Source organism: Anabrus simplex, chromosome 5, assembly GCF_040414725.1.
Source record: "Anabrus simplex isolate iqAnaSimp1 chromosome 5, ASM4041472v1, whole genome shotgun sequence".
In the NCBI taxonomy this organism is placed as follows: Eukaryota; Metazoa; Arthropoda; class Insecta; order Orthoptera; family Tettigoniidae; genus Anabrus; species Anabrus simplex.
In genome coordinates, this window is record NC_090269.1 from 393,991,326 (window position 1) to 394,017,354 (window position 26,029).

At 39.8% G+C, this 26,029-nt stretch overlaps 1 protein-coding gene across 1 annotated transcript in view; it reads right to left on the reverse strand.

Annotated features, from left to right (window-relative positions):
* Positions 1-26,029, reverse strand: part of LOC136874992 (uncharacterized) — a 47,560-nt gene that overhangs the window by 3,841 nt on the left and 17,690 nt on the right. Inside the window, exon 2 of the mRNA XM_067148702.2 lies at positions 11,430-11,619. Coding sequence (XP_067004803.2) covers positions 11,430-11,619 — 190 coding nt within the window. The remainder of the gene's footprint in view (positions 1-11,429; positions 11,620-26,029) is intronic.

Below are 26,029 nucleotides of genomic sequence, written 5' to 3' on the forward strand. Positions count from 1 at the left end.
AACATCACCTACTCACACCTACCTCTCTCCATTTCATTCACTCCTTTAAATAAACTCATTCCACCATACCTCAACTTGACTATCTCCTTCAAATTCACTGTATACCAACACGTGCCACCATATACCATCAACAACACCTCATTCTTATCCTTTCTCTAACTACTGCCAAGTGTAACAACACCTATAATTGTTACACACACTACAAACCATTTACAACTTACTTAAATGTAAAAATGTTCTTCACATCCATTATCCTCTCCCAATGCCATTCAGTTACAACAACTATAATAAACACACTACATATACACACCTACCTCTTTTAATCAAGCACATTAAACCAATTACAACATCATCAAATATACATCACCGTTAATTTCACTGTATACCATCACATACCACCATATACCAACTACACCTCGTTCTCATCCTCTCTCTTTCCGCTACCAAGTAAAATAGTTACACACACTACAAACCATTTCCAACTTACTTAAAAGTACCTCCATACTAGAATTCTCCTCATTATTCTCAGGCCAACATTCACAACAAACATTATCTACCCACACTTGCCTCTCTCCATTTGATACACTCCTCTAAATAAACTCATTCCACCATACCACAACTTGACTATTTCCTTCAATTTCACGGTATACCAGCACATACCGCCATATACCATCATCTACACCTCATTCATATCCTCGCTCTAACTACTACCACGTGTAACAACACCTCTAATTGTTACACACACTACAAACCATTTACAACTTACTTAAATGTAAACATGATCTTCACATCCACTATCCTCTCCCAATGCCATTCAGTTGCAACAACTATTATAAACACACTACATACACACACCTACCTCTTTCCATTCAGTTCACTCTTTTAATCAAGCACATTCCACCATACACCAGCTTGACTATAAACACACCTCCACACAATACACTTCACCATTACATTCAATATCTCATAAACTCCAAACTGTTTACAACTTATTTATGTAATCCCCCACACTAGAATTCTCTTAATAGCTCATATTCAATTAAATACCATATCCTTCTTTTTACCATATCATATCCTCACCCCCACTATAACTTCTTCATTCTACACACTTTTCTGCTTAAATCTCCAACTCCATGCACCAATTCCACCTCATTATCATCCTCTCTCTCACCATTACCAGGTACTATTCCACACTCTCAATACTTTTCCGTTACAACACTCGCTATACATTTCAATACAACAACGGTGATAGAGACACTGCATAATGCAACAACTGTGATAGTTAAAGACACTGCATACTAATTACAGCTTACTCAAAACACAAACACCTACCCCTATATTCTCCTCCAACTCACCAGCTAAAGATATTTCAATACAACTTGTACATAATTCACACACTTCATCATTAGTTTCTTTATACATACACCTACCCCTCACCATTAGGTTAAATGTACCACTTCATTGCCTATCGTCACACACTGCAAACAAATTACAACTTACACAACTGACATAAAGACACCACTCTCACTCCTTATGATGCCACCCTGTCCTCGACGCTATTCCCTTACTTACTACTAAATTTATTAGAGTTTTTGCTTCTTGTTACGATACCCTCATCATTTCTTTTCATTCCCCACATGTTCCCTAAGCTCTTACTTCTCCCTCTGGTCATAAACAGCTCTATTCTCTTCCTGGCTGCCTCTTACCATTCCTTTTCCCTACGTGCCTCCATTTCTACATTGCATTCACTTCTCTGACTTTCCTCTTCTCTGGCTGTGTTCCTAGCTCTATCTCTATACCTTCCTATTCTCGCCCCATTATCCACTACTCCTATCTTATCATTGTTTATGATCACACTTTCACTTTGCACATCTCCGTACCTTTCTTCATTCATGTTACTGTTTCCCTTGGTATTTTCCTTATCACCTTCCCCGTCTTCTCCAACAATGCTGTCCTTAACTTGTCTTTCCTCCACTATATTCACCATACTCCTCTCCGTTACCTCCTCTTGTTTCATCTTTTCTTCTAGGTCCAACAATTTAGTCACGGTCCAAATACTTCTCCAGCTGCCGTTTGACACTACTAGTTACTGTCCCTTAATAAATGCTCTTAATCCTTGGTGTCTAGCTCATACCATATGTTTCTTGAGAATTTTAGCATTCCTGATCCCTTCACTTCCCATACCTCTCTTGATCCATATTGTATCCCTCTGAATGTTACCCGCATTTCCAATCACAATATCGGTCATCAGCGTAGATAACAGTTGAACTGTAATAGGCCTGTTGCCTCTTCCCTATTCTCTCAACATCATCTATGTCAACTTCGCTAAAATTAATTTTCATTTTCCCCTGAATTAAGTCCACCATTTTGTAAATTTCAAGCAATTTGTCCTCCCTCTACTCCTCAGGCACACCACATATAAATAGACATTTCCTTCTGCTCTTTTGAATACTGGCTTCCACATCTACTTTAAGTTTCAGCACCTCCTCTTCTAATCGTCCTATTATCTGTCTTAATTATGCAACTTCTTCGGCATTGTTCCTCACTTGGGATGTTGTGTCATCTGCCTTTTCTCGGAACCATTTCTTCATTTTGTCGAACTCCATCGTTTGCTCTTGTATCATATTTTTGAGTTTCTCGAGTGAGCAGACTTCTTCAACCACCTATTTTACTACCCTCCTGATTACTTCCCCGTCTTTCCAACACATGCTTCCCCGGGCAGTCGAACCGGGGTTCAGTTCAACTCACCAGGTCCATAACATTACTGTAATCACCGCCGCTGTCAGCATCATCTCTCCCTTCATTCCCATTCTATACCCTCCTAGTTTCACTACTTCTTTATTCTTTCTTCCCTGCCATCTTCCTATGATTGCCCTGTGTTTCTCCACTCCAATCATCTTCTATACACTCTTCACTTCTTTCCTGCACTCCACTCTTGCCCTCCTCTCTCCCTCTACCGGGACCCTCCACTCAACACGTCCGCGCTTGTCGGTCGCTCAGGCTATACTGTGTGACGTACATACTGTACATCCATACTCTCGGTTATTTTTACATTCACTTTCACCCCTTATGAACCTCAATCCCCTCTGCGGCTGAAGTATTACCTATCCGGCACCCAGAGCGTCACAGTTCGACTCAGCGACTTCTAAAACTATGGATTCCTCATTTATATCAGTATCATTTGATCTTTTTTATAATTTTCCCTTCCCCTAGTGGTGCTTAGTGTGTTTTATCCCCAGAATAACTTTCCAGATAGTTAAGTCACAAATGTACCAAGTTTAGTTGAGACATATTCTGCAACATACACACATACATCAGTAATCTCTGTAATTTTGGATATTTTCTCCTTCACCCCGTCTCAACCCTCATGCCGAAGGAAACTGAACTTGGGCTTAAACGACACCCAGATTGCCAGTATTCATCTCAGTGACCTAGGTAACTATGTATTCTATATTAATCCTCCACCACCGCCCGTGAGGAGCGTCCTACTCCACAGTTTTTTCCAAATAATAAGGCATATGTGTACTATGTTGTGTTGAGAGCTGTGCTGGACTTGCTCACGTACAGTACATCAATAATTTCGGTCATTTTAGACATTCTTTTTCATTCCTCCTATCCCCCATCCCGATTGGAAATGAACTTCGACTTAAATGGGATCCAGAGTATTACAGTTCACCTCAGCTACACCATAAAATATGGATTCGACACTAATGTCGGTGATTTTTGTATATTTGTATATTTCATCCCATTCCTTTACGGATGATAGTTGGTTTATTGCCCCTATAGTAATGTTTCCAGACACTAAGCCATGTGTATATCAAGTTTGATTATGAGCTATGTTGCAACTGACACACATTCTTCCGTAATCTATCCACTTTCTTTTTTCACACCTTCTCACCCCCTACGATGAGGGGGACTGAAAATGGACTTAAACGACATCCAGAGTGTCACTATTCATGTCGGTGACCCCGAAAACTATTGATTCTATATTAAGATTGGTCTTTTTGTATTATTGTTTACTTCACCCCGTTTTCTACCGCCACTCCTAAGTGATGCTAAGGGTGTCCTCTACCCCTGAGTACTTTTTTCAGATAGTATTTCATACTATGTGTTCCATGTTTAGTTTACAGCTATGCTGGAAAATACACACACGCAAGTCCATAATCTCGGTCATTTTTGGAAATTTTTTAAACTCCTTCTCACCCCCTATGTCGACTGGGGATTAACACTGACTAAACGGTATCCAGAGTGTCACAGTTCTTCTCAGCGACCCCAAAAGCTATGGAATCGCCACTAACATACGTCGTTTTTATATATTTTTACATTTTACCCCCTCTCCTAGGGTTGCTAGTGGTGTCATGCCTCCACAGTACTCTTTTTCCAGCGAGTAAGTCATATTATGTGTGCCATGTTTAGCTGGCAGCTATGATGGAACGTACGCACACAACTTGGTCATTTTTGGACATTTTCTTTTTCACCTCTTCTCACCCCCTATGCCAATGGGGAATGAACATGGACTTAAACGACATCCGGCGCGTCACTGTTCGGCTCATCGACCCCGGAAACTATAGATTCGAATATTTTTGTAAGCCACTTCCCACCCACCCCCATCGATAGGTTTGCTCCGTGTTTGTTTCCAGATAGTAATTCATAAGTGTAGCAAGATTGGTTGAAATTGTTCCAGTGGTTTAGGAGGATATGTACATTTTTTCTTATAGTCTACATACTTCCATTTTGATATTACATTTTATAGATTCGTCTATTCTCTTTGTGCGCTCCGTCCCAAAACACGCAACGAACATTTCAAACAAGTAGAAATGAAAGAAACAGGGACAGTTACATCATTTTAATGGTCCATTCTACTTCGAAAATATCAAAAGGAATTGTCCTCCTCTTGGATCTCTGGGATATGGCTCTGTGACTGGGATCGAATTCAAATGATTCCAGACCTGGATATTTTGGTTTTGTTCGGTAGCTTCCCGCATTCAAACCTCTCGCTCTGCCTCTTGCATGCTGTTTGCCGACTCCCTTTTTTCCTGGCGTACCCAAGACATCGACGGGCTTGCACCAGTAAAATAATAATAATGCTATTGACTTTACTTCCCACTAACGACTTTTTCGGTTTTCGGAGACGCCGAAGTGCCGGAATTTTGTCCCGCAGGAGTTCTTTTACGTGCCCGTAAATCTACCGACACGAGGCTGACATATTTGAGCACCTTCAAATACCACCGGACTGAGCCAGGATCGAACCTGCCATGTTGGGGTCACAAGGCCAGCACCTCAACCGTCTGAGCCACTCAGCCCGGCACACCAGTAAAATGACGGCATCCTGCCTTGGTTTATCTGACAGAAAAGCGCCACACACTGCTTGCTACGGGTTCGAAACGTTTATTCACACGGTCATCCAGCGTCCTAAGCTCGTTCCTTAGAGCTAAATTCAAAATATTCCACAGTGTTAAATCAATCCAATTGGACCGTGATATGATATAGTTCATCACACACAGTCCACGTGAGGTTCTCTCCTGTAAAGGGTTAGGGACCACCGGTGGATTTTGTAGTCCTCCCCTCCTGAGCACAAGGAGCATGAGTCAGAATATGTGCGAGATGCCCACTCCCATTCCGTAGGAACTGGTATCCCGAACCTCAGGACCATTTACTAGGCTACTCGGCCGTTGCCCATGTTCACGGACTACTAGGACGTGACTACAGTAACCCACACCATGAACCATACGCTGTAGAAGTTATCTACAAGTCATCCTATTTAACTCCCATGGGCTTACTTGTGGGGATATTTGCGCCATCAAATTCATGAAAAACTACTGGCAAATAGAGCTGACACTGTACATAAAATGGGTGCAGCAACTCTTACACTTGAAATACTAACAAGAGCTTAATGGGAGGGCTGTCATTGTGCGCAGAACATTTTGTTCATTGTTTTTGATGACATTTTCAATAGTATTCATACTTAATATGATTTGATAATGCTTCTTGTTTAAAGGGGCCTAACATCTCGGTCATCAGCCCCTAATGGAACGGAATAAGATGAAATGCAATGACAATTTAAAAGTCCAAAATTCGTCCACTGACCACAATTCAAAACGTGATGAGGAAGAATGAATGGATGAATATGAATTTTAAATAAACAGCGAATCCAACTTACTATATTGAAAGTAAAAATTATTTCAAAATCAATCCACTGACTAGGACTCAAAAACTCGGCGATGAACCACGATTATAAACTTATAATAATCAAAGGATCCGACCCTCAATACACCAACTTCCACGAAACTATCTTAAATCAATAGTATATACTGACCAAGCGACTGCATCCAAAATAAAGCCCTAAATCGATGGTGCTTATTGTCTAAAAGGGTCCAAAATCCAGGTCAACGGCCCGTCATAATGGTAAGGTAATGGGACCAGTAGATGACACTTTAAGGGAAATTTCAGACACAAATATTCATATTGAATTCCGTGGAGGGTGAACTATTAAATTTATTATTGATTTGTTTACTTCAGTAATCCCTTTACATAAAAATATAATGAAAGTAATAAATGGATTCCTTCCCAACTATAAAATCTAACAAGAAAAACAGGTATGGCAAGTCACCAGTAGATGGCATCTGTCTTTAGCCATTGCGCCAGTAGTTGACACATCACGACACCAGTTGTTGACAGTTTGTTTATAAAAAGTTACTAACCCACAAACTTTTCATTATTAATATAGATAACATTTTAAATAAAGGGAATACAAAGCAATACTGAAACAAGGTTATATCATTGAACCAGATATCTTAAAATGTGCGATATTTATTAATTTCTGATACTCGATAGCGTCCTCTGTTAGTGTACAATTTGGGGCTTGAAATCACTTCCTTTATATCTTCCTTATCATACCAACACACATTGTCAGTTTATGGCCACTTCCATGCATTAATTCCTGCCACGGCCATTACTTTGATATATGCCCGATTTGTATCTAACTTCAAAATAATTCCAGGATAATATTCACCCTCATAATCACATATAACATGAACTCCCTTACGGAAATTCGTTGGGGAACTTGTCAAAACACGTTCTTCTGATTCACTGTCATTTTCTGGAATTTCAGTCAACTTAAGCCTCTTCCAGACTTTTTTCATTTCTAATTCAGCACATTTTTTCTTCATAGTTTCTCCTCTGAACCTTGCTCTTTCTTCTTTCAATCTCTCTGCTTCATCTTTTGCTTTTTGCTTCCTTTCCTGGGATAACTGCCAATCTTTTGATACCACAACACTTGGAATTTTTTCCTTCTTTGGTGTTGTTGAAGGTAGTTCTTTAGGGTAAAATAACACTCGTTTGAAGGGAGAAGGGACATTGCTTGTGGAACATTCTGCACCAGTAGCATTGGTATGATGACACCTATTGTCCTCAAGTGAATGTTGCATTTTTGGAGTGATTGAAATATTTTCAGTTGGATTTAGATTCTGTGTTGATGTTGCGGGGATGGGCTGAAAATCTAATGATGATCCTTGAGTTGGTGACTGACTTGCGGAAGGAGAAACCTCTGACAATGACAGTAAAAATAAGTTTCTGTCCTCTTCTTCATTGTCTTCTATCCAGCTGCCACAGTTTTTTTCTGCTTGAAAAATTCAATTATACTTCCACCAATTTCTTTTTCCATTACTTCTATGGCTACTTGCTATTCATGCCACATGCTGCTGGGTTGCCGAAACACTGGGACTTCTTCCTTCCCCTCAGTCAAAGGAATCATTGAAAAATCAATGGCATTTGGATGCTTTGGATGCATACGCTTAATTTCTGGTGTCTCTTCATGAATGATGTGTACCAGGATTTGCTAGGTTTATCAGTAAACGGATTGTCACGCTTTAATTCGTGCACTAATCGTTGCACGCTCACTAAGAGTTAGTTTTTTTGTTATTGGAAAACCAGCTTTTCCCATTTTCACTATCCAGTCACACAGCATATATTCTTCTTCATTTAGAACACTTGGAGGGCCCATTATTTTTCTGAAAGGCGTTTGTTCACTCTTGCATTTTTTGCAAATGTTCATCAATGTTGCACGTGGAACACCAAATCTAATAGCTGCAGTGACATATGGTATGTCCTTAACTGCTTGGATGGCATTTTGCATTGACTCCAAGGAGTATTTAAAAGTGATCCTTTACCCCTGGAAGGCATGATAAGACAGATACAGGACTCTGAAATTAATAACAAAGGCAATGTTTAGCTCAGAGCATAACCTGCAAATTGAACATACCTTCAACAAACTGTAGTAACTGAGCTATAACATCACTTTATCAGAAATGTATATATGGAATGCACTTAAACATACATGTACCTAAATTTGATATGTTTAACAACTTCTGTTAATTTAGACTGAAGTTAAATACATCAAAACAGGCCATACCCTCTGTCCTAAGTGTGCTTATAACTGTGCCATGATTTATAAGCGTACATAGACTGCTACTTATCATTAATGTAATATTCCATCACCTTTACGATTTCCTTTCCTTCCTATAATATAATTTACCAATTATAGATTGATATGAACAACTGTATTCACCAGAATTTGCTATCACATTGAGGTATACACATTCAGGCTATCATGTCAACTACTAGACCCATGAGATCTTGTGGACGGGTTGAGAAGATGGCATACCCTGTCAACTACTAGTCCACTAGCTATATTAGGGACCGATAGATGACACTAACAATATATTTGTTCAGTCGAAGTTATAACTTCCGAATATGCTAATATTACCCTCCCCAAAGAATGTATTTGGTAAAAATAAATCAAATGACCAAAGGTACAACAAAACTCTGCCCAGCAACATACCTGTATTGTTACTTCCTCGTTAACACTAACTTTAAGCAGACGCCATTTTTAGGGGAAAGTCGGGAGGTATCGGACAGTTTAACTTTTCTGCCATAATTTGTTTATGGAATAGGAAAAAATTCATGTAATGCATTTTATAAGCATCTATATTCTTGTATCAATGTACTCACTAGAATATATTTAATCACAATTAAATATACGGACAGTATTAACAAATTAAGGAGGTCATTACACTTTCGTAGGTTTAAAAAATGGAGGGTGGTATCGGACGGTCAATCTTTTTTAACAAAAATTTATTTTTTCCACAATCAAAATAAAACAAATTAACGTTTAGCCATTCTGCAAATATCACACTCATTAACGTTGAAGATTCTTGATGGACTAAACAAATATTTAGTCACAAGATCATTTAATTTATCAAAAATATGTCCACTTGCTCCTTGTTGAACCCTACTGCTCGCTGCAAGCTGATAGACTCAGCCGTCCTCAAACTGAGATCTTAATGCCTCTTCATAAAATCATAAAAAGGGTCTTTCCTGCCATCATTTTAGTTTTATTAAACCTATGTTAAGCTCTCAATTCCTTAGCAATTTGATACACAAGTTTTAAAAATTATGTTTTGATGAGTGGCATGAGCTGACTGTCGGGGCCTTGATATGCATGTACAGGTCATTCTCTTCTTCATCTGAGAATGTTCTCTGAAAAGTCTCACTGTTCGCTGTACACGCTTTTATTGGCATCTCTTTACCAGCTTCAAGAGCTTTAATTCTATCATCTAACGTGCTTTTGTGGAACAGAGGAACATTGACGGGCCTCTCTAATACTCATTCTATTGTCCCTGACACTATTCACGGCTAATATTATATTGCTTTCTTCCCATTATCCTCGTATCTTCCCCATGCTCACCTAAAGCAAAGGATAGTACTATCAGTAACCCGGACGGAACTGCAACCTATGTGTCCGATACCACACGCCAGTTTCGTGTCCGATACCGCCCGAATGACTCCCTTAAGAAACAACTGGAACTGAACGAGAACGTTCAAAAAGAAACTGATTCTAAACCCATGATATTACAGAGTAAGGAATACTGCTTCTGCTAATGTACTTAAAGTTCAATGCAACTTATCCTTGTTGCTGCTACTTCTTGGTAAAAATACATCCGTGCCGGCCGAAAATTACACAAAGGACAAAAATACACCACCACTCATAAACGACCCTGCCTTTCGACTGAGTAGGATGTACCCACCCTTCAAACATGCAGGCGGACCTGTGAGTAGCTAAACAGGTTCTGCCACATGCTGCTAACAAAGACATCTGTGAATTGTCCGATACCAGCCGCCGTCCGATACCTCCCGACCTTCCCCTACATCTAATGCTCATACGGCTCTTTATAAAACCTCCTTGGAAATATGGAGAAGGTACTACTATATTTCTCTGTATTTCATATGCTGCACTCTGGAATCATAGAAGGGAACTATTGATTGAAAACGATTATAACTTCCCTTACAAGCTTAAGAATTGGTTTAACATCATCAAGTGCCATCTACTGGTCCACTGTCATCTAATAGCTGGTAAAGTAGAACCACGGTTATTTGTCATACAACGCGACTAATAACAAGTAACACAGATTCACGTTATTCCACACGTTGTGGTGCAACAAACAAGTAGTTTCCCATGAACGACCGAGTATTTATTTAGGAACAATGGATGAATTAATCCAGGAAGATGGAGTGATGTGCATAAGACGCTAAGTTATCTACAAATCAACCGCACAGGTAACGCAGACCTATTTTCTTTCTCTCACAATGGCGCCACTCATGGGCAACGCAAACCCATCGTGTCACTCACATAGTAGCACTGATCACAGGCAACTCCCAGACCCGTGGAGTTTCTCAAGTAACGGTACTAATACCACAGGCAACGTAAGTATATGGCGTTCCGCGTTATTGGTAGTAATCACGGGTACTGCACCCAATAGTGAACCACCCACTGTTGTTACTAATCACAAACCTATTGTGTACCTAACATACTGGTACTACCAAGGCGACTCATGGTATTCTCGCTTGATGGTACTAATCACAAGTAGTGTTATAGTTCTAATTCAATCATCCCTTGATCGCCTCCTTACGACAAGCAGGAGATACCGTGGGTGTATTTTTCATCTGCGTCTCCCACCTACAGGGGGCCAGAGAGTTAAAAAGGAAGGGATACGACACCTCGAAAAATGATGTACCGGACAAAGAAAGACAAGGGCCACGAAGGGCGTGAAAATGAAAGACTCCCTAGGTCTCGAATGCTCTAATACGGTCGGGGTCGGAAGAGAACAAGAGCTGACTAAGGGAGTTCGGGCAGAATTGATGAATGTGAGGAGCCTGGCACAAGTAAGTGAAAGCATTGTCAGGACCCAGCTAAGGGCCCCATGGTCGACAACCCACCCTCCCAAATTGAGAGCCATTTTAATACGATTTTCCTACGACTTTATTTTCTATAAGAATTCCCGTCACCGACAAGCGACATACATCTTTCATGATTGCCAGGGCAGAAGTTTCTAGAATTCAATGTTTTGATGAGGATACACATTCATACCAACCTGCGCCTTGCCATGTCCCAGCGTTCTCAGTGTTTTTTATTGTGTATTCCTGGCGCAGTATATATTCAGTGTAATTTGCTGTTACCTCGAAGGTACTTTCATCGAATTTGTTGATGGTTATCGGGAAACATTTGCTTTTGTCCATGTCGTTTGAGTTTTTCGCCTTTCCCAGGAACCAATTACCGTACACCTGAAAAGATAAAACCAGTGATTGTGATTCAAAGGAGATCCATCTCCGATCAATGACAGCAAAAGGGATACTAGAGATTTTGTAGAATGTTTCAGAATTGGATCAATGCTTTATTTTTACTGATACAACGTTTGCACCATTCTAGTTACTTTATACCGTAACTAGGGGAGCAGTGGGGCTCCTAAATCGCTGGCGACAGCATTTTTTTGCTCAGTCAGCATCCGAGGTCATTGACCCTAAGGTCATTGACCCCCCGGTCACGTGACCATGACGTCATACCGCGTGTTTTGTTTGTAAACAAAGCCACGTGCTTTTTAGACAGCTGTCCTCCGCCATCTTTAAACAACAACACATTGCTAACCACACTGCCGCTATCTTGACGGAGCTAAACCTCAGTGCTGCCACCTTTACGGCACTAAACCTCACGGGCGGGAAATTTGAATTTTAGTGCGAAATTATAATTTCCACGGGCTTCTTTGAAGCTGCTATCTTTAAACAACAGACGATCGCTAACCTCAGTGCCTCCATCCTGACGGGGCTAAATGCTGACGCCAGTGATTTAGGAGCCCCACTGCTCCCCTACTACCGTACCGTTAGCCACCTCTTTACAAAGAGGACTTACGATCATGAGGAACTTTGTGGAATCGGTAAAGAAGGAAGCAAAAATCGAGTCGATATCGTAGATTAAAAAATTGGCTGTATACTAGATCAAGCTGTGAGGTTTGAACTGAGTTCAGACAAGCCACGGGAGATTGACAATGAGAGAAAAGCTATCTGCGAACCTCCAGTGCTCAGCTATAAAAATTACTATTTCCTTACGTCTCACAGTCACAGACAGGCATTACGGCAAAAATGGGATGGGAAAGGGCTACGAGTGGGACATGAAGTGGCAGTGGCCTTATTTATTATGCAGTCCCAGCATGTTCCGGGTGTGAAAATGGGGAACCAAGGGAAAGGGTTAGAACCCACCACCTTCCGAATGCAATGTAACTGCAGTTCAGACCTAACCACAGCGACAACTCGCTCAGTGACTATGAAAATAAATAAAATCTTGGAAATATTAGGTGGTTGGATTTACGGTGAGTACTCGTGGAAAAATACCAATATTGTTCTAGAGACATGCAGAACGCTAGGTATCCCAAATTAAAAAAAAGAAATTGCAATATCGACTTGAAATGGATCTGTCGTGATTTGAAGAGATTACATCTATCCTATGTAGAAATGTCTTATTGTTTCTAATCTCTTCTACTATTTTCCTACTTATGATCGTCCATCTAGCCTGTTATTTGCCTTTGTTGTACCTTGTCCCCGTGACAGCTGTGATAATTTTCAAGAAGCTCTTAAAATGAAATGAAATGGGTTTAAATATATTCTTCAAATGCGTCTCTAAAGGCAGGTTTCAGAAAACATCGTAACTGTGTGGATCTCATTAAAACTTTGAGAACAACGTTTGGATCAGAGCACCGAATGGCCAGAAACCTTGTACCTAATATTTATATTTTACTATAAGAAATCTTTGGTTTGCTTAATGTAGTTATGCCAGATTACGGGATTCCTTCAAAGAGATTCAATAATATTAAGGATTTACGAGTCAAGTACTTTACGAAGGAAACATCTCTGCGCCGGAGTAAAACAACGCAGCATATTATCTCCAAATCTATATCTATTAGTTCTTGATATTATACTGAGAAAAATAGCAGGCGAAAGGAGGATATGTACTCGGTGGAGAGTGAGTGAGACTCTTTGGAACCGAGAAATTCCTGTTGATACCTGCCCTTTGCCACTGAAATCCTTGACAGATTATAACCATGCACACTTTACTGTTATTAATGTCATGGAATAATAGAATAATACCTAGGTTCAACTTAATTTGTCTTTAAATCTCTAATGACAGAATTTCTAGTCCTACAGAGTGTATCTAAGCATTTATAGCAGGCGACAGAGGTTGGTTCATGGGGTAAAACAAGAAAACACTCCCCATGAAGATATGTACTACAATAAATTGTTACTGAGTTAGACGCGACGAAATTACAGGATGTACATTTGCCACATCACGAGAAATGCTCAAACTGTCCCAAATTTTTCAATTCTCTTCACCCCCTCTATTGTATTTTCCGTAAACAAAACAGTTCGTATTTATTTGTTTTTTAAGGCGATTCCAAATACAAATTTTCACGTCTGTAGCACACTCAGTTCTTGAGATAGAAGTATCCCAATTAAGGGATTTAACCACTTTTACAGTGCTTTTTATCCCTCCCCACTATGTGGATTTCAGAAAACCAAACCTACGTGTTTCTTTGATTTTAAGGAGAGACCAAGTATCCATTTTCTCGACTGTAAGATGTTAAAACTTTTGATATATACTCATTTTAAAATTCACCCCTTTTTCATTTCTTTCAAATCCCCCCTTAAGTGCTTTTCCAGAAAACAAAGAATATGTGCTTCACTTTTAAAGGAGATAAAATGTACTAATTTTCATGCCTGAAACTTCTTCAGTTTTTGAGTCATTAGTATCCTCATGAAAAGCATTCAATCCCCTTTTCACTTAGTTTTAACCCCCATAAGTGGATTTTTCGATAAAAAGTACATATTTCTTCATTTTTAAAGGAGATTCAAAATACCAATGTTCATGTCTTTAAACTGTTAAATTTTTTAGATATATCCATTTTAAAAATGTACCCCCTTTTCACCCCCTTAACGACGTAATGTCAAAAGTCCTTCCTTAGTGAGCACTTGCAGTGCAAGAATGTATCCCCAATATTTCATTTCTTTATTTTGGACATATTCTTTTCCACCCCTTCTTACCGCCGTGCCAATGGGGCTGATCTTGGACTTAAATTATATCTGGAGTGTAACTGTTCACCTCAGCGACTACAAAAGCTATGGATTCTACATTAATTTAGGTCGTTTTCTATTATTTTTACACTTCACCCCTTTTCCATCCCCGCCCAAAGGAGTCCTATGAGTGTCTTACACAACGGTATATTTTTTCCATATAGTAAGTCTTATGTGTACCAATTTTGGCTGTCAGCTCCGCCCAAAGTACGAGCATTATCTCGCTGCTGTAGGAATCCTGGAGTTGACGATGCCATGGTTACGGCAGTTCATTTCTTTATCCTGTTGCTACAGCAGGGGTAGTGTGGTGCCAATATCTCCATAACGGTTGGTTTTAGGGCCTTAAAACATGCTTCTAGGGCCCGAAGAGCTTACCGAGTTTTGTTTCTTGCGTCAAGGGGCTCAAAATTAGCTTTGTCTCGTCCTTGTATGACAAATTCGATATTTCGACTATATTATCCTACCATTTTTATATCTCCCCCGTCACTGCACCCCCTTCGAATTGTTTTGAAAATAAAATACAGCAGATATCTCTCAGGGATAATGTATACTTACATTAGTAAAATAATTTTTAGAATCGTCCAGTAGTTCCTGAGATTAGCCATTACATACGAACAAAGTTTACCTCTTTACACCGTATATTAGTACAGATAAAGTTTTCTATTAATGTATTATGCTGGGTACGTTCCTGTCTCAGTGGACGTAAACAATGTGTGTCAGTGGGAGATAACATGTCTAGACGGCGAAATACTGAGATGGGGGTAGCACAGGGTGGGATGTTATCACCACAACTGTTCTCCACATACATGAATGACCTATCAGAACAACTGACGAACTGTAAATCACGTATACGCAAATGATATCCTTATTATATATTTACACCAAGCCGAATGACATACAAGAAGCAACCATGAAATTAAACGAAGACCTATGTAGCATTAACGAATGTACTAGTAGCCATTGCCTGAAGGTAAAATCATTAAAATTGCAAGCCATAGTAATAGGATCTAACAAAGCGCATACCAAATTAGATAGCATCAGTATACCGGTTATCAAAGTCATTCTAACACCTATAACTCTGAAAGACTCCGTTAAGAACCTTGGAATAATTTTTGATAAGTATTTATACTGGTCGGAGCACGTAACAAAAAATTGTTGACGTGTATTCGGTTCATTACACTCATTATAAAATATGAGGGCATTTCTACCTGTCAAAACCAGGACACTGCTCAATCAAGGACTAATACCACCAATGTTGGATTATGGTGATGTAGCCTACATAAGTTCTTCACTTGGTTCTAAACTTCAACGGGCGCATAATGCCTTCATTAGATTCATTCTAAATGTTCCGCTCCATGCCTACATCAGCCAATTCCTCCACCAGCTATCCTGGTTAAAATTATGTGATAAAAGTAAGAATCATTCTGTTTCTCTTCTGCACAAAATACTGCGAATAGGTAAACCAGATTACCTCAGAATAGATTTCAACTACATCTCTCTTTCAGCTAGAGCACCCTCAAGGTCATCAGTACGATCCCTGCTATCCATTCCTACTCACTATATTACAACTCATTTGTACCGGGGACCATACGTTCCTAGAATTCTCTCCCGGCTGAAATTAGAGACATAAGCAACCTAAAGCTATCCAGAAGAATATGCTGGAAATTTTATCTACATTGAGATTAATTTACTCTAAGAAGAACCCTCAAATGTTATATTATTATGTTAAATGAATATAATGTATATGTAAGGTTAGTGACATTATAGTTGTTTTTTTAGATATAGTTTTTATAATAATAGTAAATACTATAAATTAGGTTCGAACCTACTATCTCCCGAATACTGGATACTGGCCGCACTTAAGCGACTGCAGCTATCGAGCTCGGTAGCTTAGCAGTTTAAGCCACCTTGTCGAGGTACTGGTCTTCCTCCACAGTTGTATCCACCGACCCAATCTCACGCTGTAGGACACTGCCCTTGAGGTGGTAGAGGTGGAATCCCTCGCTGAGTCCAGGGGAAATGTCAACTGTGGACATTAAACCGATGATGAGATGAGATGATTATAACTTTTTTTTGCTAGTTGCTTTACGTCCCACCGACACAGATAGGTCTTATGGCGACGATAGGACAGGGGAGAGCGAGGAGTGGGAAGGAAGCGGCCGTGGCCTTAATTAAGGTACAGCCCTAGCATTTGCCTGGTGTGAAAATGGGAAACCACAGAAAACCATTTTCTGGGCTGCCGACAGTGGGGTTCGAATCTACTATCTCCCGAATACTGGATACTGGCCGCACTTAAGCGACTGCAGCTATCGAGCTCGGTGAGAGATGAGATGAGATGAGATGAGATGAGATGAGATGAGATGAGATGAGACCGAGGAGTAGAACGGAGTTCACTTGATAGGAGATTTTCTCCAGCTGCTTGTTACGAAGAAAAAGCGCAGTCCACAGTGAGTAGATGACCTAGTATACATAGACGAACAGTGGTTGCCATTGTTACAATTGTGCCAGGAAACTGATGGCGCTCAATCTATATCTATATAAATAAAATTGTTTCTGTTTGTCTGTTTGTCTGTCTGTTTGTCTGTTCCACCATCACGTCGAAACGGCTGGATAGATCTCAACCAAACTTCATATTTATAGTATAGTGACCCCGGGGAAGGTTTCGATATGCATATCATTTTAAAATCTTTGAAAAGACGGGGGTTTTATAGGAAAAACGGTTTTCCTCCATTTTCTCTTATACTATTATAGGCAAAATATCGAATTTGTCGTATAAGGACGAGACAAAGCTCAATTTAATCCTCTTGACGCAAAGAACAAAACTCGGTAAGCCCTACGGGCCCGAAAACCATGTTTTAAGGCCCTAAAACCAACCGTTACGGAGATATTGGCACCACACTACCCCTGCTCTAGGAATCGGATAAAGAAATGAACTGCCGTAACCATGGCAACGTCAGCTCCAGGATTCTAGAGCAGTGAGATTATGCATGTACGTTTGGGCATAGCTGTCAACCAAAATAGGTACAAATAAGACTTAATATCTGGGAAAAAAATATACTGTTGTGTAAGGCACTCATAGGACTCCTTTGGGCGGGGATGGAAAGGGGGTGAAGAAGGAGTGTAAAAATCTTACTATGATAGAAATGGAAGTGTGTGTGTAAATGACACATCTCCAACTAAACCACTGGAGCAATTTCAACCAAACTTGGTACACGAATCACTTACTATCGGGAGACGATCACTGTGGGGGGTAAGCCATCCCTAGCGCCCTTAAGGGAGAGGGTCAGGGGGGTGGTAGTTACAATAATAATCGAGAATAGTGTCGAATTCATAGTTTTCGGGGTCGCTGAGTTGAAAAGTGATACTCTAGAATTTTTTTAAAAATCCAGCCCCCTTTTAGGTTGGGAGCAAAGGGTGGGGGGGTGGGGTGAGATATAGAAATAATTAAAAACAGTTTCGAATCCATAGATTTCAGGGTCTCTGAGATGAATAGTATTACTCCGGATTTTTTGCAAATCCAAGTGGGGAGCGAAGGGGGTGAGATATAAAATTAATCGAAAAACTACATATAAAAATATTATCTTCTTCTTCTTACTATATATAAAAATTGATGTATGTGTGTGCGTGGGTGTGTGGGTGTGGGTGTGTATATGACACATCTCCTCCTAAACCACTGGAGCAATTTCACCAAACGTGGTACACTTATCAATTAGTATCAGGAGACAAACCGCGTGAGGGTAAGACACCCCTAGCACCCTTTTGGCAGGGGGCGAGGGGAGTGGTATAAAAATAATCTTATAAATAAAGTTGTTCGTTTCTGTTTGTCTGTTTGTTTGTTTGTTTGTTTGTTTGTTTGTTTGTTTGTTTGTTTGTTTGTTTGTTTGTTTGTTTGTTTGTTTGGCTTAAGTGCGGCCAATATCCAGTATTCGGGAGATAGTAGGTTCGAACCCCACTGTCGGCAGCTCTGAAAATGCTTTTCCGTGGTTTCCCATTTTCACACCAGGCAAATGCTGGGGCTGTACCTTAATTAAGGCCACGGCCGATTCCTTCCAACTCCTATCCCTTCCCTGTCCCATCGTCGCCATAAGACCTATCTGTGTCGGTGCGACGTAAAGCAACTAGCAAAATAAAAAGAATAAAAATGTTTGTTTGTTCCACCATCACGTCGAAAGGGCTGGATAGATCTCAACCAAACTTCATATTTAGAGTATACTCACCCCGGGGAAGGTTTCGATATGCATATCATTTTAAAATCTTTGAAAAGACGGGGGTCTATAGGAAAACCACAACGGTCTTCCTCCATTTTCTCTTATACTATTGATTTTCTGCAAACTCTGTGGACCGTATGTGAAAGGTCTCTTCATCACAAACAACTTTCGTTGTGTTCATAATTTACCTTACTCTTCAAATGACGGAGAAATTTACTATTTTCTGCCGATACCATGCTCGGCATTGAGGGACCGACAGAGCGATAACGAATATATGGGTTACCATGGCAACGTCTCTGACTGCTTGCCAGCAGGGAAGTAACGTATTGTCATTTTCCTCATCATTCCTTTAAATTCGTGGTTGTTCCTTGGGTAGAAAGCAAGAGAGTCGTCAATCGGCCATTCTGCGGGATATTGGCGGAATATCATTGGAGGTTATAACCGTCCTCGAATAGCATAAGTAATAACACAAATATTCATCTTCTTATCTGATTACCTAAGAATCCCTGCGCCTAAATTTCTCTCCGATTACCGCTTTCTTATATCCATAACTCACTCCGGCATAATTTATTGAGGAGCATTTGATTTTCCAATACATTCACTTGGTATTTATATATTTGTCGTCATCCGGATGTCCTCTGTTATAATCTATTTTCTATTAATTTCAACTTACTAAACTGTATTACTTTCTTCCTTAATTACCACGTATGTATGCGAGTGCTAATCCCGAATGCTGTACACTCTTTCCTTTGAGGAAATATTCTAAGCTATGCAAATGTATAACTTCTGGCCCAGGAAAATTCCGAAATATGGATGCAATTTTAACGGCGGTGCAGACCTTCGTTTCGGGGTAATTGGTGGCTAATCAGTAAGTCGTATCAAAAGTCACAAAGCAAATTGCGTTTCATTTTGGAGAGATCTACAACTTTTGTCCTGTGACTTTTCGTCGTATTTCTATCCCTAATACATTAAACACAAGTTGATTTTGTACTTTTACACGTATATGTTATCATTTGGCACACTTATAGGAAAGGTAGAATCATGACATTCGGCACGCACATTGACATGACCATTGGCAATGTTATAGCCAAATTTTATGATTCTAGCTGTCACATGAGAATCAAAAATATAAAGTAGCATTCAAAAACTGTACAAGATTTCACCCCATTCAATGACTCTAACTCAATCTAACCCATAAATAAAGGAGATAGGAGAAGATGTCATAGGACCAACCATGTAGAGCACTGAAAGGGGCGTCTGATGGTGAAGTCCGTTTGTAGATACGTCGTACAGTTGCAAAGCAGTAACTATCGAAATAAAGGTCTACACTTCTAGAGTATGTCTGTACATTGACAATTTTGGCGAAATTTCCGTACAGTTATCCGTTTCAGGTGTAATAATGACCATCTGCATATATTCTGTTTTGGTGTCTGTCTGTTTGTTTGTTTGTCTGTTTGTCTAAAACTTGGAAACTACTGGATATATTTCCACCAAACTTGATATTTAGAATCCATCTGTCCTTTGGTAGGTTTTAGGGCAAGTATTGTTTCTGAATCCCTGAATTGACTGGGGGATTATACGAAACCGAAACCGTCATTTTGCAACCAAACTTAATGTAAATTTAGCTGCCGTAATGGAAATTCATTTCTAGGCCTTTTTCCTCATGTGCATCATTTCAATACGAGGATTAATAAGGGAGATATCATTAACGGACCGTTTTCCGGTACAAGTCCCACCGGACTTAACTCAAGAGCGGGTGCGTGTAAAGCGTATGTTTTACAACTTGAAAACTACTGAAGATATTTGAGTCAAACTTTATATTAACATCCACCTGTCCAACGGTAGGTGTTAATCGTCAATAACATTTCATGTTCCCGGAATGGACTGGCGGTTTATAGGGAACCGAAATGGTGATTTTACTCTTCCAGAATATATGCAGTACAAGACCAACCTGACTGGAAATCGACCAAACATGATGGAATTCCATCTCTAAAACTTTTTTTCATGTGCATTTTTTCGACAGGAGGATTAATAAGGGAGATATCATAAACGGTCCGTTTTTCCGGTTAAGTCCAGCGGATATAGCCCAAAAGGTGTTGTACGTGGAGCAGGTTCCTTATTTATCTATGTAAATAAAATCGTAACTACTGTGTGCCTGTACATAGACTATTTTGTCGAAATTTTCGTACAGCTACACGCTTAAGGGGTAATAATGATCATCTGCATATTTTTTGGTTTAGTATCTTGAAAGTTCTACTTTTTACACTTCTCACTGAAAACCCAGATTGCGGCATAATCTGCCAGTCGAGAAAGAAAACTGAAATTTGGCAAAATTTTACGACTTAGCCTGTAACGGGCGGAAAACTTCCAAGAGCTTTAAATTTTTCCCTTTCTATCCCGAAGAATATCGAAATATGGAGGCAATTTTAATGATGGTGCAGACCTTCGGGAAGTATCATCACATAACGGATGGCACAATCCCCGTTCAATTTGGAGTGATCTACAACCTTGGTCGTACGACTTTTTGTCGTATTTATATCCATTTTACGTTTGACTTTTCTCTATTTCTCGATCTTAAGTAAAGTAGTACTTTTCACATACATAATTCATACCTTCCATCACTTAGAGGAAAGATAGAATCATCATACTCTACACGAAAATTGGTCCACCCAGTAGCCGTATGTGAGCCAAATGCTATGTATGTAGCTGTCAGTTAATTATCCGAAAAGCAATGCAATGTGAGATAATCTTACACAAATTTTACCCAAGTTTCTAACTCAATCTGACCCATGAATAGATGAGATATCATATGACCAGCAATTTAGGCCGCTAAATCCGGCATCTTATGGTACAATCTTTTCTCGATATGATGTACCGTTTAGAAGCAGTTAATCTGTAAATGAAGGTCTGCAATATTGTAAACAAGCACATACTTTCGTATGTCGAACTATATATATTCACTGATGTCGATTTTGTAGCGATCGAGAAAGGGTGTGTCTGCTATTGTAATCAGTACTCCGCACACCGACTATGACTGGCAGTAGGAATGGAGTCCTTCTCCAATTCCTGTGTAACTGGCATTAATGAGGCAGGCCTACCATTGTAATGAATAATTCACTTCTCGATTTGACTTTCAGAAGGCAAGGGAGCATGCAGCATACAGTCTTTGGCTGTAGGCAAGCGTTCCCGCAGTTATAAACAGATGTACCCATCTAAAATGTGACTGGCATTAGGCATACTGGCCTGCTATTTTGATGGAAACTCATCAACTTGGTGTGACTGGCAGGAAGCTGGCTGGCAGTTGGAAAAGGGGCCTATCATTATAATGATAACTGCACAACTCAATTTTGACTGGTTGTAGGGAAGTTTCCTGCCATTATAATAAAAACTCTTCAATTTGTAATATGTCTGGAGGTAGGAAAGGGGGCCTGCAATTGTAACGGAAACTCCCCAAATAGATTGTGACCGCGCAGTAGGCAATGGGGCCTGCAATTATAATGTAAACTTCCCAACTCGATTGTGAATGGCAGTAGACAAGTGAGCCTGTCGTTATCATCACAAATCCGTAACAAGCACTTTACACTGGAAACAACGTATGGGGACCTCTGCATATTGTTTCTCGGATAACGCTAAGAGACATGCTATTTTAAAACAATCTTATTTACTGCATGTACAGTATTTACTTCAATATTCGTATACAATGCAGAATACCGTAGCGAAGCACGGGTACATTTGCTAGTCTATCTATATAAATAAAATTGTTTCTGTTTGTCTGTTTGTCTGTCTGTTTGTCTGTTCCACCATCACGTCGAAACGGCTGGATAGATCTCAACCAAACTTCATATTTAGAGTATACTGACCCCGGGGAAGGTTTCGATATGCATATCATTTTAAAATCTTTGAAAAGACGGGGGTTTTATAGGAAAAACGGTTTTCCTCCATTTTCTCTTATACTATTATAGGCAAAATATCGAATTTGTCGTATAAGGACGAGACAAAGCTCAATTTAATCCTCTTGACGCAAAGAACAAAACTCGGTAAGCCCTACGGGCCCGAAAACCATGTTTTAAGGCCCTAAAACCAACCGTTACGGAGATATTGGCACCACACTACCCCTGCTCTAGGAATCGGATAAAGAAATGAACTGCCGTAACCATGGCAACGTCAGCTCCAGGATTCTAGAGCAGTGAGATTATGCATGTACGTTTGGGCATAGCTGTCAACCAAAATAGGTACAAATAAGACTTAATATCTGGGAAAAAAATATACTGTTGTGTAAGGCACTCATAGGACTCCTTTGGGCGGGGATGGAAAGGGGGTGAAGAACGAGTGTAAAAATCTTACTATATATAGAAATGGAAGTGTGTGTGTAAATGACACATCTCCAACTAAACCACTGGGGCAATTTCAACCAAACTTGGTACACGAATCACTTACTATCGGGAGACGATCACTGTGGGGGGTAAGCCATCCCTAGCGCCCTTAAGGGAGAGGGTCAGGGGGGTGGTAGTTACAATAATAATCGAGAATAGTGTCGAATTCATAGTTTTCGGGGTCGCTGAGTTGAAAAGTGATACTCTAGAATTTTTTTTAAAATCCAGCCCCCTTTTAGGTTGGGAGCAAAGGGTGGGGGGGTGGGGTGAGATATAGAAATAATTAAAAACAGTTTCGAATCCATAGATTTCAGGGTCTCTGAGATGAATAGTATTACTCCGGATTTTTTGCAAATCCAAGTGGGGAGCGAAGGGGGTGAGATATAAAATTAATCGAAAAACTAAATATAAAAATATTATCTTCTTCTTCTTACTATATATAAAAATTGATGTATGTGTGTGCGTGGGTGTGTGGGTGTGGGTGTGTATATGACACATCTCCTCCTAAACCACTGGAGCAATTTCACCAAACGTGGTACACTTATCAATTAGTATCAGGAGACAAACCGCGTGAGGGTAAGACACCCCTTGCTCCCTTTTGGCAGGGGGCGAGGGGAGTGGTATAAAAATAATCTTATAAATAAAGTTGTTCGTTTCTGTTTGTCTGTTTGTCTGTTTGTCTGTTTGTCTGTTCCACCATCACGTCGAAACGGCTGGATAGATCTCAACCAAACTTCATATTTAGAGTATACTCATCCCGGGGAAGGTTTAGATACGCATATCATTTTAAAATCTTTGAATACACGGGGGGTTTATAAGAAAACAAGAATGGTTTTTCTACTATCACGTCGAAACGGCTGGATAGATCTCAAGCAAACTTCATATTTAGAGTATACTCCTCCCGGGGAAGGTTTCGATATGCATATCATTTTAAAATATTTGAATACACGGGGGGTTTATAGGAAAACCAGAATGGTTTTTCCACCATCACGTCGAAATGGCTGGATAGATCTCAACCAAACTTCATACTTAGAGTATACTCCTCCCGGGGAAGGATTAGATATGCATATCATTTTAAAATCTTTGAATACACGGGGGGGGGGGGTTACAGGAAAACCAGAATGGTTTTTCCACCATCACGTCGAAACGGCTGGATAGATCTCAACCAAATTTCATATTTAGAGTATACTCATCCCGGGGAAGGTTTCGATATGCATATCATTTTAAAATCATTGAATACACGGGGGTTTATAGGAAAATCAGAACGGTTTTTCCACCATCACGTCGAAACGACTGGATAGATCTCAACCAAACTCCATATTTAGAGTATACTCATCCCGGGGAAGGTTTCGATATGCATATTATTTTAAAATCTTTGAATACACGGGGGTTTATAGGAAAACCAGAATGGTTTTTCCACCTTCACGTCGAAGCGGCTGGGTAGATCTCAACCAAACTTCATATTTAGAGTATACTCCTCCCGGGGAAGGTTTCGATACGCATATCATTTTAAAATCATTGAATACACGGGGGGTTTATAGGAAAACCAGAATGGTTTTTCCACCATCACGTCGAAACGGCTGGATAGATCTCAACAAAATTTCATATTTAGAGTATACTCATCCCGGGGAAGGTTTCGATATGCATATCATTTTAAAATCTTTGATTACACGGGGGTTGATAAGAAAACCAGAATGGTTTTTCCACCATCACGTCGAAACAGCTGGATAGATCTCAACCAAACTTCATATTTAGAGTATACTCCTCCCGGGGAAGGTTTCGATATGCATATCATTTTAAAATCTTTGAATACACGGGGGTTTATAGGAAAACCAGAATAGTTTATCCACCATCACGTCGAAACGGCTGGATAGATCTCAACCAAACTTCATATGTAGAGTATACTCCTCCCGGGGAAGGTTTTGATATGCATATCATTTTAAAATCTTTGAATACACGGGGGTTTATAGGAAAACCAGAATGGTTTTTCCACCATCACGTCGAAACGGCTGGATGGATCTCAACAAAATTTTATTTAGAGTATACTCATCCCGGGGAAGGTTTCGATATGCATATCATTTTAAAATATTTGATTACACGGAGGTTTATAAGAAAACCAGTATGGTTTTTCTACCATCACGTCGAAACAGCTGGATAGATCTCAACCAAACTTAATATTTAGAGCATGCTCCTCCCGGGGAAGATTTCGATATGCATATCATTTTAAAATCCTTGAATACACGGGGGTTTATAGGAAAACCAGAATGGTTTTTCCACCATCACGTCGAAACGGCTGGATGGATCTCAACCAAATTTCATATTTAGAGTATACTCATCCCGGGGAAGGTTTCGATATGCATATTATTTAAAAAAATTTGAATACACGGGGTGTTTATAGGAAAACCAGAATGGTTTTTCCACCATCACGTCGAAACGGCTGGATATATCTCAACCAATCTTCATATTTAGAGTATACTCCTCCCGGGGAAGGTTTCGATATGCATATCATTTTAAAATCTTTGAATACACGGGGGGTTTATAGGAAAACCAGAATGGTTTTTCCACCATCACGTCGAAACGGCTGGATAGATCTCAACCAAATTTCATATTTAGAGTATACTCATCCCGGGGAAGGTTTCGATATGCATATCATTGTAAAACCTTTGAGTACACGGGGGGTTTATAAGAAAACCAGAATGGTTTTTCCACCATCACGTCGAAACGGCTGGATAGATCTCAACAAAATTTCATATTTAGAGTATACTCATCCCGGGGAAGGTTTCGATATGCATATCATTTTATAATCTTTGAATACACGGGGGTTTATAGGAAAACCAGAATAGTTTATCCACCATCACGTCGAAACGGCTGGATAGATCTCAACCAAATTTCATATTTAGAGTATACTCCTCCCGGGGAAGGTTTCGATATGCATATTATTTTAAAATCTTTGAATACACGGGGCGTTTATAGGAAAACCAGAATGGTTTTTCC